This window comes from Gallus gallus, chromosome 2, assembly GCF_016699485.2.
Source record: "Gallus gallus isolate bGalGal1 chromosome 2, bGalGal1.mat.broiler.GRCg7b, whole genome shotgun sequence".
Lineage (NCBI taxonomy): Eukaryota > Metazoa > Chordata > Aves > Galliformes > Phasianidae > Gallus > Gallus gallus.
Window position 1 is genome coordinate 78,904,447 of NC_052533.1, and position 20,379 is coordinate 78,924,825.

The 20,379-nt window shown below is 37.6% G+C and overlaps 1 protein-coding gene across 4 annotated transcripts in view; it reads right to left on the reverse strand.

Annotated features, from left to right (window-relative positions):
• The window catches only part of ADCY2 (adenylate cyclase 2), a 221,309-nt gene that overhangs the window by 35,907 nt on the left and 165,023 nt on the right, over window positions 1-20,379 (reverse strand). For all 4 annotated transcript variants that reach the window (XR_006937251.1, XM_015282305.4, XM_015282304.4 and 1 more), the window contains 4 exons: window positions 17,169-17,306; window positions 9,056-9,175; window positions 4,107-4,291; window positions 2,902-2,986 (listed from right to left, as the gene is read on the reverse strand). Coding sequence is in view for 3 of the 4 variants with exons in the window: in XM_015282305.4 (XP_015137791.1) it covers window positions 2,902-2,986; window positions 4,107-4,291; window positions 9,056-9,175; window positions 17,169-17,306 (528 nt within the window). In the remaining variant the exon portion in view is untranslated. The remainder of the gene's footprint in view (window positions 1-2,901; window positions 2,987-4,106; window positions 4,292-9,055; window positions 9,176-17,168; window positions 17,307-20,379) is intronic.

Genomic DNA, 20,379 nt, shown 5'->3' on the forward strand with positions numbered 1-20,379 from the left:
TTTCAGCAGGAATCATGGTTGTGCATCTAAGAGTATCATCTGAACCTGGGAGTTAAGTTTGCTCATAGAAGGTGTACTGATACACTAGCTCTGCCTCCCTCCTCTTCTGTTCCACTGTACATGCATTCTTTCTTCTGCTTTTGCATCAGCCAGCAGGGAGCAGTCTCATGGGTCTGGGTTGTAGGAAAGCACTCACATTTTGTTTAGGTGAACTTTGTGGTAACTTGCTTTGGGAGCAGAGGAGCACCAGTGCCAGGAGATGGGAAATGGAAGGAACATCCCTTATTATCAGTGGCTATTGTCTTTAACACTCTTAAAACATACAGGTACTAAGAGACAAGAAAAGAAAAGCTATTATCTGCAAAGTTAAAAAATGCAGTAATGAGGAGAAAAATGATTTGTGTATTACCCTCTGTGGAAGAAGGGTGCAGAGGTAGGAAAGGGCTCAACCAGAACTGCAGCAAGAGGAAGACTGCAACAGGCTGTGAAATCAGCCTACTAAATCCATGAGTTTTGCTGCCCATGACAGCTGGGAACATTATTTCCCAGATTTTTTGCCCTTGAGAACACAAACTGTAACGTCAGAGACTGCTGTCATTCTGGGAAAAATGTTCTTCCCTTCAACATGTTTGTTTGCCCACGTAGATGCTAGTGAGTAACACTGTACTGGTTTCTTCCAATTTCCATAAATACACTGGAGATGAGATGTCCGGTATCTAGGGGAAAACCATGCAGAAACAAATGCTATTCACCATTTCTCCTGAAGGGGAGATGAAAGAGTGGGTAACCATTAATGCAAAAGTAATGTAAGATTTACTGTGTGCTTTCTGGGATATGGGAATTTTACTTATTCCTTATGATCAATTTGTGAAGGTTGAAAAGTTGTCTAAAATAGAAGAAGCAACTTGAATAATAGATAAGAATCTATCCAAATGTCTGTCTATTTTTCTAAATTAATCAGCTGATCTAAAAGCTATCTATAAGATGATGCCTGCCCTTACAAACACTGGCCCTGTTAAACTCTTATACTACTAGAGAAACAATGCTAGTCTAGACATTACTAGAAAAGGAATTCAGAACAGATAGAAAGCAGCTTTCCATCACTGTCCAAATCTACAGTGTATCTACTCCTTGCTCCTTTTACCTCTAAAATAATACAAACAAACAGTAGTCAGAAGTAGAGCTGAGAAGCAGCTGAATGCCAGAGAGAGTGGCAAAGACTATGGTCCACACCAGAAGTAGCAGAGAGACTGCTCATCAGGAATTCCTCCTCTAGTCTCACTTCTTTCCTTATCCTCTTTTCACAGTAGGGTGAGAACACGGGCTTGGCACAGATTCTGGCAATGCAGGAGGAACAGGAAGGAAAATCAGGATATTTCTGCTGGAAGGAGTTTCCTCTCTGTTTTTCTCCAGGGCATTCACTACCAGCTAGCGTCACCAGCAGTAACCTAAAACGGCAGGTCTTAGTTCAAGAATATATTAAAACTAGTTTGTAACACCTGTTACCTTTTAGACTTTGCTTGAGAATGTTTGAAAACAGAGTTTTTTCCTTCATCTTCTCTAAGGAAGAAAAAAAGTTAGCAGAAAAATCAAAGGCAACAAACTGAAGAGCTACAAACAAGCAATATAATGATGAAGATCTCAAACCGACAGCTCTGAAAGCAAAAGACTCTTACCGTTACAGGATCATTTTTCAATAGGTGTGAGCCAGGGAGCAACCAGTATGCACTGCTGCAGTGTACAGATCAGAAACTTTACTGTGGATGTGACTGAGCCCACAAAGAAATACTCTCTGCTCAGTAAAAATCATGTTCCTTTTCTATTTTTTCTTGATGCCCACAGTGATGCCCAGATCAAAGCCCACTCCTTTGATCTGACACCTTGATCAACAGGGACTCTGTGGTGCTAAGAAGTATTTAACCCTGTTTACATCTGGAAGTAGCTGTGTTGCAGCACTGCTCTCTGCTGTTAACATTAAATGAGCAATCTCCAGCTGGCAGTAAGGCCGATGATGAATTTTATTGAAACTCAAGAACGTTCCCCTAAGAAAAACTAAAGAAGATGCCAGATAGGAATTTTTTATCTAGTAACCTGGAGAGTCTGCCTGACAGTTTAAGTGACAGTCATTATGTTCTGGGGCACTGTAATGTAAATAAGTGATTTAAAGACAGTATGACAGAAGAACTGTCCCAAGGCTGCAGGCTACATGGGTACAGGCTGTTCATGAGACCTCACATGGCTCGTCTCCTCCATCCTGGAGCCCTGCCTTGTGCACCACGTCACTTCTGGCATGACAAGCTTCCAGCTTAGCATGGACAGCCTCGAGGAGTGGGAGAGAGACAGCTGCCCTCACCCTGCCCTCAGCATGCAAGAGTGTCAGGCCACCCACACCATGTTGGCACCAAAAAAGCGCAACTGGGTAATGAAAAGAGGAGTTTCCCGTCAGCTCACTGTTTTAGTACAACTGCGGCCTCAGTATGTGGTACGCTGCTGTGTGTATGCTACATTGTTTCTGTGTCTGCCTCAAATGGTAATAACTGTGAAGAAAATAGCTTGTAATTAAGCAACTAGGGAGACAGCAGATGGATGTGGACAGATGGGAGCACGCTGGGAAGCTATGAGACAATATTGGTCAGCATGACAAGCAATAGTCACAGTGCACTATCTGCATAATGCCTACAGTCTCAATGACAGCTATAGCAGAGTTACTGGTGAGTTTTAAGGACATACTGGAAGGCAATAAAGGAAATGATAACTTTTTAGATGTTTCTGACACTCCTTTGGGAGGGTGTGGGGCAAAAAGGAACATAGGTGCTTGTCAGAAAATCTACAACATCCTTGAGAAGGCGGGAGGCTGGCAGTGTGTCCACTGATGCAGATGAAAAGAACTGAGCAGCTTACCTGTCTACCCAAAACCAGTAATGTGACGAAGAATATAAACAAAGACACTGAGCCCATGGTCTTCAGGTCTTTCAGTACTCCAGGCCTATAAAATAAAAACGTAAGTAAAGCAAGCTGCTCAAAAGTTAAAACAAAATTACTTCAGCACAAGAACAAGGGAAAGACTGCAATTTATATTACCTTCTGGTATGTAAACTAGGATCACTGAAATAGAATATGCTTTATTATTTGGTAAAATATGATTTCTACAGTGAAACTTTAATTACTTCTACATCATTCTGTGCAAATGTACCCACATTTTGAAGTCCAGTACCAACATGAGGATTTATTAAAAATAATTTCCTTCTTTGCTAGCAAATGGAGAGTGAGTGGTGCTTATTCTATAAAAGCAGATTAAAAACAGTTTTTACATAATACATGACTTCCATAATGGAAAGCTTGACCCTGTATCCAATGAATGTGAAGAAATGGATACTGAGGCAGCTAACTCCTGAGATGTCTTTTCATTCAGATCTACAATAGGGACAAATGAGATCTTTTATTAAAAATTCTGCCTTGGGGAAGATGCTATAAGGAATGGGGAACAGTTCACGCTAGCACTCCACTACTGATGCCACTGAAAGAAGACCCTTGATGAGAGATTTAGGAAGGAAAAAACAAAAGACACACAAGCTTGACTGGCAGAATGAAGGCTACCAGAAGCACAACATAAACGTAACTGGTCATGTGGTTCTCCATCCCACCACACAGGTATTCTGTCCGCTCATCCAATGGGAACATAAAGATCTCTTTCTGTTCATTTAATAAACTGTAGGTCTGTTTGGTTGTAGTTTTGTTTTTCAAGAGCTAAGACTGCATTTGTAAAGTTTTACAACACTATACTAGTTCTGAAAAAGTTGATTTTATTTGGCTCGCAGCAAATTTTCTTCAGAAGCCTTAATAATGTCCAAAACCACATTTTCCTAATGTCCGTTATTACAAATATGCACAGTAAACCATACTGTACTTACTATAAGATGTGATCTACGCATTTGGCACAGATTTGTGTATTTTATTCTTATGCTCAACATTGACAATAATTTTAAATTGTGACTTGTAGATTATAGAGCCAAATACATAAGAAATAAAAATGCTACATGATACGTTCCATAGCTGGTATTTTTTTTTTTCTATTAATTTCGTAATGGATGGAATTATTAACCTACCTTTTCAGGGGTGCTGTTGCGTACATAAATTTGCTGTAGTCATCCAGCATGGACCCGTGAGTGTGCAGAAGGATAACGTTGTAGCCCACTAATGCAATCAACATGATCACCATTTTCAGCTCATAATTTATCCTCAGAAAAACGGAACAGGAAATGAGCCCTAATATGCAGCTGTATATAAAATACTGAGAAAGGAAAATCGCATTGCAAATATTAACAGTTTGGCTGTAGAGTGGGCTACCACACATAATAAAATACATAGCTTTTAATAGAATACTAGCTCTTAAGAAAATATCAACTGACCACTTAAGCATGTTATTTATTTCAATGTGTAAACAATCATAGTACATAGCACATTATGGTTTACAAACAGTAACAACCAGATACTGGTCTTTCATAAAATAGACTCTTTTTCTTACTAGGCTCAAATTCTCTCTAAACTCAGCAGAATTCAGATTATGATCCTCACTTATGCTTTCTAATTTTCAACCTTCACTACTTTTGAATTATTCATCTCCAGCAGCAGTATGTCCAACATATGGGAAACCAGTGCTGGTGTGGAAATTTTGTATGAAAGCCCACTGCCAGCATAATGACTGAATATTTATTCCTGTACCTTTGTATAGTTTTCACTCATACTTGAATACAAAAACTACCTTTTATGTATTACAGAGAATAAGGGAAGATCAAGGTCAAAATGCCTGAAGATCTGTAAACAACTTTGTTGTCTATTTTTTGCAGCATTGTTAAACTGATGCAATACACACAGATTTTAAGAACCTCACAGATACACAATTTTACAGACACTATAAGTACAGTTAAGAGGCAAAGAATAGAAAATGATTAACATGGCCTATGAACAACATAAATATTAAAAAAAATGATCACGTTACATCTTTTTGAGTGACAACTATTTGGGAATACATTCATTTGTTTAAAAAAGCCTTTTCTATCCACTCTCAACAAAAAATAAATATGGTTGAAGTTAAGTTCCTGGGGTAAAAAAAAAAAAGATTTTAACTTCACAGTCTCTCAAAATGGATTATAGTATCAAAACCAATGCTAAAACAGAAATAATGCCATCCCACTAGAATAATTTTCTTAGTCATTAACATACAGCACCTTTGCCATATATCACTCCTGAAAATTATAGTCTTGCACCTTGTAAAGATACTATCTTTTCTTAAGCTACAAAGCATTCTATTTCTAGATATGCTATTTGATTTTCAGAGTTCTGTTGATTTGTTGATAACGGTACTTTTGGCAGAGCCTGAATCACTGTATACTAATTCTGGAGGATCATTAAGAATAATAATTTTCAGGGCACTCATTGGATAGAATTGACCTGCCATCTAAATCTTTGCTGTTATTGTAATTTCCTTGCAGATTTGAAAATAAGAAATATAAAGAACTGTTGTTCAGAATAATAAAAAAAATAAATAAAACAAATTTCTGTGCTGGTTGCATCCCTCAAGAGAACACACCCTCACACTATATTTTCAGAATTCAGTGCTTTATAAAAGTGGCAATAGCCATTTTTTTAATCCTCAGGGCATTCTATTTGTGAAATTAGTGTCACAGCAAACAAAAGGCTGTCTCAAATCCAGAAATGTACCAAGCAAAGACTAAGAAACTTCCAAGTGGAATAAAGTCCCTGTCAGTGCTCCACGGGAATGCATAACCAGATTGAAAACGTTGGCTAAGATTTCAGGGATGGGTGGATGGATGATAGAACAGTGGCACAGACATAATTTAAGAATGATGACTGATATCGCATATTGCAGTGCAACACCCTAGTAAGCACCGTGAAGCTCTGGCAAAGACACCACGAGAAACACTACTCAAATGGCCACATCAGCTTATGATGCCTTTTCAAAAATGCCACTTTCAATTAATATTTTTTCAATTGTAAAACATATACTCAGAACTGTTGCTTCTGAGTGCCCAATTCTGCAAATGAATGTTTAAATACCTGCCATTTGAACTGAATTTTCCTTTTTTTAATAAAAATAAACTTGGACATTTTAGTAGGTATTTAAAACCGTGTAGCTTGAATCCTTCTCTGTTTAAAAGTTTGAAAGTAGTACAAATTCACAGAAGGAACAATCAAATTAACCATTCAGAAAATGAGGACTAGTGGAATTGCTGTTGTATGTGTAGCATGAAAGCATTGATCTTTGTCACAGCACATAAATTGCAAGGCATCTGACAAATGGCAGCCTGTCTGTTGGGCCAGGCGGTCTCTCAGCTGATGAAATGAACTGGAGAGGAATTAATGCACAGCTGGGAAAAATTAATAATTTCAGTGTACTGGTGTACAGGACTCATTTCTTAACAAACATGCCAGCTTTAGGCATGATCATCCTGCACCTCTGTACGACTAACCGAGTGGACAAGGAGACTATTAGAGATAGTAATGCTCTTATAGCAACAGAGATGCTATGATATCAAACCTTCGTAGTGAGCTTTAGCAGACAATGATGGTAGACTGAGGAACATAACTACCCACCTGAGCAAGGCAGGTGTGTGCCATGGCAATACAGAAACCTCAGCTGGTGATGATGCCACTTGTGCATCCTTGCCTTTGTCTAACTGAGCAGCATCAAGTGCTTGTGTGAACGGAAGTTTTGACAGTAGAAATGATGAATAGAAAGATTTTCTTTTAAGAAAATCCTGTAAGAGCTCAAAAGAAGATGCAGGACAACTTCTTCACAGATGGGATCTGCACCACACATCATCCTTGACTGGACCTCCGCCTGATGCTTCTATTATATAGAAGCTAAAGAAGCTTCACAGCAAAACTAAATTAAACCATGAGCAAAGTTCCTGTAACTTACTGTGTAATCTCTGGTAAGTCTTCAAAAAGAGCACAAAAGCAAAGAATGCAAATCAGAAAAGTTATTCTATGGTGTGGAGCAGGGAGAGAATCAATCAATACGCTTGCAGATGAACTAAATGCTAGTGGGGCTAAAATAATTAAAAAATCTCTTATTCATTCATTTTAGATTATGTCATCAATAGATCTGTCAGCTCCACTGCTATAAATCACAGGAAGAAGTGCTTAAAGGTGAAACAGATAAAAAAGGATTGATACTCAATTTAAGAAAGCAAGCGTTTATCAGCAGTTCAATATCTCATTCAGTAAAGAGAGAATTTTATTTTCAGTTTTTTAGAAAACTTTCTAAGGATAACAAACAGTAACCCAAAGGGAATTTTCAGCTTTTGAAGCTAGAAGTTAGGAGCTATGCAGTGCCTTCAGATGAAAATAATGAACATTTGAGAACTGTTTAATAAAGAAAATGAGGGAAAAAGAATTTAAATACTTCAGCCAATCTAAACTTTTCATGATTTTTACCAGAAGTGACATTTTAATGTAATTGTGCCAATTTATCAAAGTCTCTCTGATGAAAGAATGCATTTTCACATTTTCAAACTTATAAAACACCAGTTGTTCTGAATGTGTCGGACATAGAAAGAGTTGACAAATAGTTATACAAGGTAAAACACAGGAAAAAGACACACTTTTTTTTTTTCCTTAAGAAAAAGAGATGGAATCTAATAATAAGTATAATTCATGAAAAATGTACCATTCAGATGCTTGTTGGAGAGCTTCATTGTAGAAAATAAAACAATTTTTTTTTTCCAAGAACTTTAGAACAGTAATAAGTAAAAAAAAAAAAGAGAATCCACTATTATAAAAAAAATGAACACACATATGAATATGCTTGGGAACAATTAATTTCTATGTGCTTGTGAGCAACTACTTGTGTGGATGCTGGGATTCATTTCTTTGACAACAAGGATAACTTCACATCGGGGCCAAAAGAGAACATAGCCACCTGTCAGTGCCAAATTTAGTTAAGTAAACTTGAAAATGATAAAAAGAAAAGAAACTTGTGCTCTACTGTTGCTTTATCAAGGAGATGCTGAAAGTTTGCAAGTGCTACAGTCAGCGGAATTATTTTTTACAGAAGAGTGATATACAAAATTAACATCCCGCTTTTGGGTGTGCAATCCCAAGATTGTTTAGCTTGATAGAGTCATTTATGTAGCCTTGTCTAGGTGTCTTTGCCTACAGCAGGACATTGGAATTAGATGTTTTTTAAGGCTCCTTCCAAGTCAAGCCATTCCATGCTTCTATGGTTCCATAATTATGTGAAAATCAGCACATACCATTCTGTTACTGGTGTCATCAATTCTGCATAGAGACAAAATATTCTCCATTCTCTTGCTGCTTCCTGCTTTTTCATTCAAACACTGCTGACCTACTCTGGCACAAGATGCAGCTTTTTATGTTCAGATGCAGATCTTTCCTAAGCTCTCTAAAAATCATTGCTCTGTGGGATACAGATCCCATTTTTATAAGAATGTTCTCCCCTTTCATGTGCCAGTGTGCTTTTGTTCACACTAAGACATCTTAGTCAAACCAGCTCAGATCCTTTTTACACAGTTTACATGGTGGTATATGAGTGCTATATTTCCTTGTTCCATGAGGCAATGATGATACAAGTCTGGTAATCACAGATTTCAATTTTACTGCCAGGTGAACAAAGAAAATAGTGAGCATGTTTAGACTTAGTGCTGGTCCTTGCAAAACACGTCTATGGGCCAACCTTGTTCCTTCACTGACAGCCACTTACACTGCATTCACTGCAGCATCTGCAGTCACTGTGTCTTCTCCTAACATCTCACAGTCTACTAGTTAGGATAGGTGAGCTATGGCTCTTATCAGGCTGTTGCCTGATTTTTCATCTGACATTCACTATAACGTCAATGTTTAGAACTACTAAACTCCTTTACCAACCCACTTCCTTCAGAGGCAGTTGTAGGTGACTGAAAATAAAGCAAGCTTCCAAAAAAGTGGTTGGTCTTTAACTTCCAATAGATCCACGGAAATTCTACTTAGAGAAATGGTTGTAAACAAACAAATAAATGTAAAATCAACTTACCGGTAGGAAAAAACAGTTGTTTTGTATACACCACCGTGTCTGATTACTCAAATTAGGAAAACTTGCATTTGACGAATTAAGATCTGAGGGAAAAGCTGTCACAGCATTATCCGGGAAAAACTAGAGAAAGAACAACATGTAATCCATTAACTTGTCAGCTGTATAAGGTCAAAATAGAAAAGGGAAACAGAGAAGTGGAGAAAGCCTTGCCAGTAATTATTTAACTTTGGTATTTCACTGTAAACTTAAACAGCAAAGGCAAAATGACATCACTTTGGTTACTTGGATCCTGCATGCTTCAGACAGCATGAATTTGCTAATCTTCATAAGGCACATTTGAATGAAAAAACAATATAAATTCAATATGAATAATTCTCAGGTTTACCTCAACTGAACCTTCTGTTCAAATATAAGAAGAATTAAAGAAGGAAGTCTAAAGAAGGAATTTGATTTACAGAGGTGTAATCCTTTTCATAGTAATCATGACAAAAACACTGGTAATAATATTATTGAAGGAGAAAGGCTGAATCAGTATCTCCTGGAGCACCAGGTTTGGCCTGGTGATGTGAAGGGTAACTACCATCAGACAGTAACCTTTGATGTATTCTTAAAGTGTGTTCTGAGTTAAATTTCTTTTACAACGTTTATTCAGGTGCTTCTAAGTTTATCAGCTTCTGTTCATTCAAGGCCAATTCCCACATTTTTGTTCTGGTACTAATCTTCAGCTTCCAGATAGCTCCCTTACTTCAGCCTTCATGATGCTCAGAAATCCATGCTTTCTCTAGTTTCTTCTGAGAAAATGTGTTCTTGATTCCCCTGACCCTTCTAGCAGTCAGCCTCTGTACAAACCTCTTTCAGTTCAACCTTTTAGATGACCAAAACTGAAAACACTCTTCCAGATTTTGAGTGAGTAGTGTAACAACATTAATACTAATTCTGCAGAAATTATGTTTTTGTACATCTTACAGCAGCAACTCTCTCGCTTACAGCTACACTGATGTAATAACAGCCATTATTATTATGGTCAGCAAGAGGTAATATTCCTCCACTGCGACACATTTGGGTAAATTTGATTTGTACTTACCATGAGACAAGAGCAGTCACATGGATGCTTACTGAGATTCGGTTGAGTTCTCATTAAACTCAGGTAAATAACCAACATCCTGAAATTAATTCATCTCCACTTGATGAGCTCCCAGCTTATCAGAGCTTCTTGTTACGAGTCTGTTGGACCAACCATAATCTTGCACTCTGTAGTAATAAATCCCATCCTAGCTCCTTTTTTTCTCAAATCTCCAGTTGATTTCTTCCTTTCTAAAATCTCTGACCTTCCTGCACAGACCCTGCCTGCCATTTCAATTCTATCAGCAAATTTCACACTCTCATACTCTGTATATGAAAATCCACACCAGACAGAGAAAAGTTGCTATGTTCACTCAGATTAATCCATTCTCGATTGAAGTGGTTTACTGACTTACTAACACTAGATCTGATCAGTCACTGCTCTGTATAGCCAAGTCTTGACAGATTCCAAGGATGCAGACTCCACAGTCGTCCTTGGCAAGATATGCCAGCTCTGTACTACGTGCACAGTGACTTTTTCTTTTTTAAAGACTATCCAGCCTCCCAAGGCAGCCCCTGTGGTCAGCACTCAGTTTGTTTTGTGGTGCTGCTGAGAAGAGCTTGAAACCTTTACCTCTGAAACTGCCCTTCCACAGATGCAGAACTGACTGCACCAAAGGAGACTGCTGTACCATCTGCTACGAAGACTGCTTTACAAGACAGTGTCACTCCCCCCAGAATAACGCAAAGAATGGGCTCATCTTCCTTTGTACATAAGTTATACATACATCCACCCCTATTAATGGGACGACTAGGTTAAATGCACACATGCTTTTCTGGGACAAGGGGCACCCAACCTCCACACCTCTCCTGCAAGGAGAGGTAGGTACAACAGCTCAGTGTGCAAGTGCTCTGCACAATCTTTTGATGCTGATGCTGATGAGAAAGTACTCCACAAGCTCATGTGTGCAGATAAACCCGAGGTGTGGTCAGAGGTGTGACTACTGGCAGTGTCAAACAAGATTTTGACTGTTGCAGTTTCCACAACAAGGTCTTCCTGTTGCAAATACTCATGCCTCTCTTAAACTTCTTCCTAATTCCTTTGGTTCAAAAGTCTTTCTGAAACCCTGTGGTTACTATTTAACCCGACTGATGCCTGTATTTCTCTTTAACATGAACAGTTTGATGCAAAGGTCCTCCAAAGCACTTAAAAAATCGAATCCCCCTGCCTGCCTCCAACTATTTGCATTGACAGCCTCATCTTCACAGGCGTTGTCACTCAGGTCATTTGCCAAGGGTGGACAACGAATCCTGCTAACAGTGCATTGACTTTTCTTACACGCGTGAAATAAATGCATTTAATTTCAGAGTCTTATCCCAGGCATGCCCACAGAGTAAAAGATTATGTACCATGAAGATCTGCAACACAATCCTATTGTAATCCTATGTGTAAGTATACACACACACATATATATGCATATATACATTTCTATCAGGGCATTTTCATTTTGTTTTTGAACTTTGTATGAACTTCAGACCTGTAAATGTATATACAGAAAGCTATATGAAATGTGGTGTATCTATGAATGCATAAATAAGCATAAAAAGGAATAAAAAGGATATGGAAATGTTGTCATCTCCCATGAGCCAAACAACACTTATTTCTGAATGATGTGTTTGTACTTGTCTTTCTTGTCTCTCATCAGTTATCTACATCTGCTATCACGCTTTGGAGATATATATTGTTCTTCAACATAGTATTTTAAGAGACAGCTCAGCCCTACTAAGCAGTCACACCTACTCAAATGACTCAAATGGAAGCAATATTTTTTATGAATACCAATATTTGCCAGGGAACATCTGAGCACACTACCATTAAATTCTCATTTTATCTTCATATATTCTAGCAGCTTTTTCTGCTCTTGTGTTTGTATAATCTGCAATCTTCCATTCTGAATTTTTTATCTCACGTGATGAAAATACCTGCTGTGGTGCTATGTCTTTCAGTAGGAACCAAATGGTGAAAGATCTTCCCCTGACAACATCCCGGGATAAGCACGTTAGTGCATCTCTCTTATTACCTGACCAGGAATCTGCAGAAGATCATAACACATTTTGTTTGGATCTTACTGACAACAAAGTCAATTTTCTCACCAAGCTACTTCAAACACTTCTGCACAATTCACCAGAAGCAAGGCTTCCTGTCTTGCTGTTCTGATGGACTGTAAACACAGTCAAGATCAGTGGGTACATCTCATCTTACTAAGCAAGTGGGTTTACTGATTTTCATATTAATGTGCAAAAAACAGCATCCTATTAAGAAGAAGGAAAGGTGGCAGTATTTAATATTAAAATTCACTTACCAAAATGCACAGTGAATTATGGAATAAAAAAAAAAGATATGTAAAATTTTTATTAGGTAGTACGTGAACAGATTGGCTCTGTGACAGGTGGGAAGGAGGAACAAAGCTGGGAACTACTCCTCCACTGACCCACTGAATCACAGGGTGAAAAAGATGCAAAATTAATTGATCTGACTATCTGCCAGCGATAGTTCAACTGTGGTCATTGACCTGGGGCAGCATGATGTCTTGCTGCTTCCATCTGTAAGGGCAATGCTATGATCATTTTCTGTGCAAATTGGAAACCCAGGAAGTATGCTTCTGTGCATCAGCAAGAAGCCTCAGACCACAGAAGCAAGCTCCATATGAAGTAGCTGCTCCAAGGCAGAGATGTGCTTCATTAATTGAAATACATATGCAGTGAAAAGAAAGGTCTGGCAGCACATCTAAATTTACAGCTAAAGTTTAATTTGATCCCATCACCATCTTCTCTTCCTTAAACAAAATTACCCTGGAGATGGACTTGTAAAGACTATAAAGAAAAATACAAAAAACGTTTTTGTCACTTTCCCTCTCTCTCTCCACACATTCTTACTTCATATGAACATGCAGCTCCACTTTAAATTAATTTTCTGCTATTACATAAGAACTATACCATTTCTTCAAGACACAATGGTCTACAGATTTTTTTTACACAGTTGTAAATGAAGTACATTTTATGCTCTACAAAAGGCAGAGTGAGAAAAGTATACTTCTAGTATGGTGGAAGCATGCAAGATCGATATCACCAATGGAACTAGAGGATTTGCTTTTTTCTTAAAGTATGAATGAAGCAATGATGCTTTTGTCCAGCACTGCTCTTTTGCATGAAGCTTTAATGCAAACCTGCAGGACTTCTCTTCTTCATTCCTTATTTTTCTATCAGCTTTCCAAATACCCATGTGGTTCAAGACAACTTTCTTCTCAAAATCTATCACCGTTTCATTTGAAAAACACCAATTGGTCTGACATGGTGTGAATAGTACAAGAACAACAGGGAAAATCCCAAATGCTGGTAGCATTCCTCATCTTCACAAACTTTTAGGAGAGCCTAGGTAGGCAAAGTTCTTAATAAAGTTGTTCAGTAATTGCATTTCGTTTGTTATAGAAGCTGATAAGACAAGTAAAAATGCATACCTATATGTGTATTTCTGTGTTCAAGGCCCAGCCACCCTACAGAGGCACTGGCAAGCAACTGCCCTCTTCAAAGGGTCTATGAGCATTCCACAGAGAGACAAGGAACCTGCTGGGCCTTTACACTCATATGCCATCATGGGCTTTGACAGGTGTGGAGCGATGTTCACTCCTATCAGTTCTGTGCTGGACTGTGAGCAAAATTTGTGACAGCATGGCTTAGTTTCTTAAATTCTGTCTATAATGTAGAATATATTTGTGATGGTGCCCTGCACGTAAAGTTTCAATGAGATGACTCTAGCTGGACATTACCTTTCCTCCTCCCAGCTCCAAGGCTAGGTCAAGCTCCAGGCAGTGTCTGTTTATTCTTCTTTAAATAAATACATTAGGTACCCTCCAAAATAGGGTATCTAATGTGCTAGGCACTGTAGAGACATATAATTAGAATGCATCTTTCAGAAGAGCTTGTTTGTTAAAAATAAAGCACTGAGCAAGGTCAGCAACTCTATCAACAGAGTTAGCTACTCTAAAAGGAAAGTATACTCAAGAAAACAACTTTCTAATATGAAAATGGAAACAAGTTTTCTCAAGAACTTATCACTGTTCAAACATTGGATATCAGCCACCAGTAGAGGAAAAACCGCAAGGCTAATGCTTGTTCGTGTGCTCACTGAAGTACATTAAACAATGGAGCAAAAACATCAAACCTGTCAGACTTCCTTTTTTTTTTTTTTTTTTTTCCTGAGAAAATACTCCAGTACTTCAAAATTTACCAGATGAAAGACAGAAAAAGCAAGCAACTTCCTAAATTTTAAGCTGCTAGTTAGGGCACCTTCCTGGGACAGTACAGCTCTATGATCCTGTTGCTCTGCCAAGAATTATTCATACATTTGATGCAAAGTCGCTGAAACAAAATGCTCTTACATGGCTCTTTCACACTTTCATCAACCCATGTTCCCCCAGATGACATGAATGCAAGAGGGTGATGATGCACAACCTTTTTCATACATTGCAGACAACCACGCATGCAGCTTCCACAAATTATCCCATTGCAGCCACGCAGTCCTACTGTTGCTGAGATGTCTGGGTTGTTCCCTGCAATACATTTTCTCATATTTCTGCAATGCAGATCAACACTACAAAAAAAGTCTTCTTCAGCCACTACTCTCTTCGTGACCCCAGATTTAACACTCAATGGAAACAGCATTAGTCACACCCTCCCTTCAGTTAAGAGATAGTTGATACTTCATGTCAATTAGCTGTTTTTTAACTTCACTGATCATGACTGTAATATGCCTCTCAAACATTAAGACTAGATTCAGATGTCTGCTGAAACAGCTCACTTAAACTAAAACTGCACCCTCACTCTATTCTAATGCCCCCTGACCAAAAAGACTGAGCTTTATTTGACATTTTGGTATTAATCATGATTTATTAGGTGTGGGATGGTTAGACACTTTTTAACTCCATTAAATCTTAATGGCTACATTTTGCCTTTTCCTACTGAAAGAGTTCATGGAAATAAATGCAGTTAATCGACTCTGCTATTAAGTACATGTTGCTTGGAGATATAATAATGATACTTGAGAGTCTCTCCCACAATTTGCTATTAATATTGAGGAAATGCAAATTTCACAATCACATTTAAAATCATTTTTCACTAGTCAAACTATTAAGGTTTAGTTTCAAGATGGGAATTGTACTTAAAATTATCATCTTATGAATACCATGGGACACGATTATTTGTAATAGTGCCGTCATTACTGATAAGGCACAGAGACTTTAAAATGCGGCATATTATGCTTTACTATAACATTCAGTCCACATAAAAATGGACCTGAACCAATGAAATTAAAACCTTTTTTTTTTTTCTAAAAATGATGTAGTGAACAACTGCTTTTTTGCTAAGAATGTTTTCTACTAGTTGAATGCCAGATTTTATGTGGACTGCTCACAACAGTAGAACTTCAGCCTAAGGAGAAGACAGTTGCTGACTCTATCCTCTTTTACACTCACTAACTGAAAAAAAAAAACCATATGCTTGCACGCCCTCTAACACAAAGTATACTTTACCCTCAAGTAGGTTGTCTAATTTCTTTCTTCTCATTTCTCTCATTTAGTTCAAAACAGGAGAAACAGTCTAACCTGACTTCCATGCTACAAGCCAGTCTATGTGTTATGCCCAGTAACATTTGCTTGGATAAATTTTATCATTCATAAATATACATAGTCCTGAGATGAGGACAAGAAGTGATAGCAAATCAGTAACTTTTTGGAACCATTTTTCCCATTCCTAACTGCCTTCATGGCTAAAAAGAGTTTCAGTTACAATTTCTTTGTGTATTTCTCTGCAAACAATAAATATGAAATAAAATTAGCTGCATTTTAAATTCCTGAACGTGAAATTGAACCTGTCTCCTCTCTAAGAAAGAAGAATACCTACTGAAAAGAAAGCCAACAAAAACAAGAACATAGAAAAAACTGAGATAAGAATTTAACCTAGATATCAAACGTTCACACTTGAAAGACCACACTACATCATTGCTTCACTCTGACAGGTTTAGTTCTTACTTAGTGCCCCCTGCAATGTTATGAGAAAAAAATATATAAAGAGTAGGTGATATCAATCTTTAAGTTCCTTATGAACCTCAAGTACATCAGCAACTCAAGAAAGTGCTGGAGTTGTAATTTCAAAAGCGCTGAAGTGCAAATCTCATTGATCTGAAATGCGAATAAGACTCACGCAGTGATGTTTGTAAACAGTACCTAAATAAGTATTACAGTTCCCATTTTTCAAATGCAAAACTGATATGGAACAAATTCCTGATTTTGTATGAACAGTAGGCTCAGCCCATGGGGCAAAAACAAGTCGCACTTTTTGATCTCATATAATGTTCATGCCGTTTCACAACACATACTTCATTATAAATGAGGTTATTAAGATTCCAGCTTTATACAGAGTAATGACAGATTTACTTCTTATTTGCCACAGTTATGAAAGAATAGTAGAATTTTCTCTATTATGAGAAATGAACAAGTTGAAAAGCCTAAATTACAGGAAAGTTCTTAAGTTCTAGCAAAATTCTAGTTCAGCACTTTTGAAGTTATTGATGTAACTTTTTCTTTTCCTTTTTCAAATTAAAAAAAAAAAAGACAAGCACATGAAAATCAGTGATGTATAAATTATGATCGTTTAGTGATCATTAAGAGGAGCATCACACACCAGAACAAAACTCAGCTCCCTTTGCACAAAGTCTTCCACACATCCTGTGAGAAGATACTGCACTCTTTGAGCACTACTCTGTTCCTCAAAGCAATGCACAGATGAGTAAAGGATGAACAATACAAACTATCTTCTATTTCTTATATTCCTTGTTATACAGCATGCTTTCTGTTGCTCTGCTTTATGTTTCTGGCTGGGAATCATTTTCATCCAGGATAGCCATGAGAGATAAATCTGAAATATTATCTAAACAAACTCCAAGCAAGCAAAAAGATCTTAAACAAAAAAGAAAAACCACTCCTTTTTCACTTACCATGTTGAACACAGCCATAGTTAATATTATAGCAGTGGTTGTCAGTGTGAGAGTGATCCGTGGCCAAGGACGGTTTGCAATAATTCCAGATGATTTCAGGATCCACAACAGTGAAGCTGATGCTTTCTTGCTACATTGCTGAGTGCAGTAAGTTAAAAAAAAATAAAACAAATACAGCTTTAGTGTATTTAATTACTATAAACGAGTAGAATTAGAAAGGCTTAAGATTATGGGTAGCATTCCTCTTGATACGTTATAGAGAAGCGTTCAACTATTATATTCTCATAACTTTCACAGATCAAGATTATACATGACAATAAACATAAATTTACTTGCAGTAACTGCCCTAATGTCAATTCTGTTGACAGCATCATCATCAGCTCTATTATCAATAAAACCAAGCAAAAACTGAACTTCAGTTCAGTTGAAACTTCAACATTTCAATAATGACTCTTGTAAAGCCCTTGATGCAGAGACAGAGGGCTCCTCTGGTAGGATTAAAGCCTTAAATATATCCTTAACAGTCTACTGAAAAGAAAGGTTTCTGGTTATTTCATTTATTTTGAGAATTGTTTGATAATTCATTTAAAGGCAAAGGTACCTCAGCAGAAATAAAAAAAATAAAAACAACCTTAAATAAAAATATCAGGAAAACAACTACTTCATACAAAATTGATCTTATGATTTGACAGAAAGAGTATTTATTGAGCAGAAAATATTGCTTATATAGTGGTAAAAAGAAACAGCAAAAATTTCAGGCTCATTTAACTTGCTTCCAAGAATACCAATCTCCATTCATATACCCATAGTGCTCAGAGGCAAAAGGTGCTCACACAAAATAACAATTTGTGGCACATCCAACTATTAATTTCCTGTAAACTTTAGCAATGAGGAGATCAGGCTGCCTAAATACCTTGTGCTCTTTCCAAATGCCAAGTTCTGCTATACTGACACTTCTGTAAAAAAAAAAACTAGTGAAAAGTTAAGAAACATGACAGCCCCACAGAAGTAATTGCTTTTTATCAACTAATTTTCTCCACTTGCTTAATGCTATCAAAGATGACTTTACATATTTTTTTAATTCCAAACTTTGACCAAAAGGAGCCACAGCAATTGACAAGGTTACAGGCACAGAACATCTCTGAGTCAAGAACTCACGCAATAAAAACAACCAAAGGCAGAACTTCCATGTATAGCATTTATCAGTTAGCTCAGGCTCAATAGATACGGACATCACTTTAAATTACACAGTTACTCAACATGTATAATATAGTTTACATGAAGGTCTTTGCCATACTGCACATAAATATTTCCTTTTTGATTACACACTATTTTGCAAAGCCCACTGTGTATCTAGCAATCCCTTAAATATTATTTCCTATTATGGCAAGGAGTTTTGTGCTCTAGATAAAACAGATTTGGAGTGAACTAGGTCAATTTGAGGAAGGTCAAAACAGTAATCTGAATCTCAAGAATGGGTGGAAAGAAGTGGGAAAAATGTGTCTGAATGATAGCAATCTTCAAGTTGCACTGGCTGGTGAGTAGATCACCATCTGGACAGACCAAGGTTTGAGGCAGTGACTACATAAGGGGGACAGAACTTGGGCATGGGTATTGCATTGACTTAAAAGTCCATACGAAGTGATCCATTACCATTAGTGTGCTTGTGGATGCTAACAGTCAAAGCATGTGTATCTTCCACTGGAAAACCTCAGTTTTGATCAGAGAGGAAAAACTAGACCTGTTCATATGTTGTTCATACGTGAGAGCAGCACGATTTTATGTGGGTGTTGCTGAAAGAACTGATCTATCTGTGCATCTTTGTAGCCTGCTGTCGGGGGCCTGCTTTGCAGAGGGGCTGGACTTGATGATCTGTAGAGGTCCCTTCTGGCCCCTACAATTCTGTAATTCTGTGATCTCTGGTTGGTTCTGTGTGTACCAGATATGCCAGTATGCTCAACTTCACTACTGTGTGGACCTGCAGCATGGTACTGACAAGCTCCCATTTATAGGAGCAGGACAGAAGGTACCCCTGGGACTTTAATTCCACAGCACTGGGGTCCAGAGGAGGAGGTAGAATGCCCTGGCTCCCAGAGTTCTTTATTTTCAACATGCTCCAGCAGATATTATTTTCTGTTTCAGTACTTGAAAAGATGTCTCATTATCAGATGCAAAAAATGCCACAGAAAGATGACTTCACGATTTTCTAAGGCTAAGCAAAATAAATGGATGGGTTCCTTTGCACAGCTGAACCACTTGTGTTATGTTAATTCCGAAGATAAAATTCAGCTTCACACAGGAATACCAATATCTAAATACATGAACCCTGAGCTGCAATAATCTAGTCCAATGCCTTGAATGCTGCAAGTAACAGAACTTCACCTAGTCACTGTTTCATTGAATGTGAAAGTTTGTGCTGAGAACAGACACTGTTCTCAAAATAAGTTTTCTGGTTTGTTTTGTTGATTTTTTTTCCCCCTACATAGATGTCAACTGATGGACACTTCTCTGACTTTCCTCCTTTAACATCAATGTTTCTAACTACTACAGTTTACCTTTTTTCATTTTTAAAAGAAAGTCATTGAAAAAAATACGGTATAGAATTGCTGAGATCATTTAGCTTTGCTGAGATTTGCATTTATTCATGACAATTGTTTAATTGCTTGCCATATATTTGTACACTCTTGAACAGACTTCTGTACCAAAATTTCATGCAGTAATTCGGAATTTCCATGGTTTACAAGATTTCTGATCAAAATCGCTCATCTTGCTTATGTACTTTAGGAAGGAGGAATAAATTGGACTGATTTCCTACTTCCATTAAAAAAAAAAAGAGGAAGTTTTTACATTCACTGAGCAAATTTATCACTTTGAGAAGTACAAGGGAAATAAAAAGTTTCAGGTAAACATTTATCATTCAGCCAGTATGATTATCAATCAAGAGATTCCATTGTTCTAGCTGTTACTGCTAGAATTACAGGTATTTCTGGGTGTGACCTGAAGAAAAATGTGAGTGCTGTTAGACTGCAACTTAAAAATGAAGACTGTAGATAGTTTTTTCCTCCTGTACATGAGATGTGCACCAAAAAGAACTCGGTGAAACATTTCCTATGAGGCTGTTTAAAACACAGCTTTTGAGTTCTGGAGGGGAAGGACCACTCTTTGGTAAATCTGTCATGCCCACCTGGTCTGTTAAGCAGATGGCAGGTCT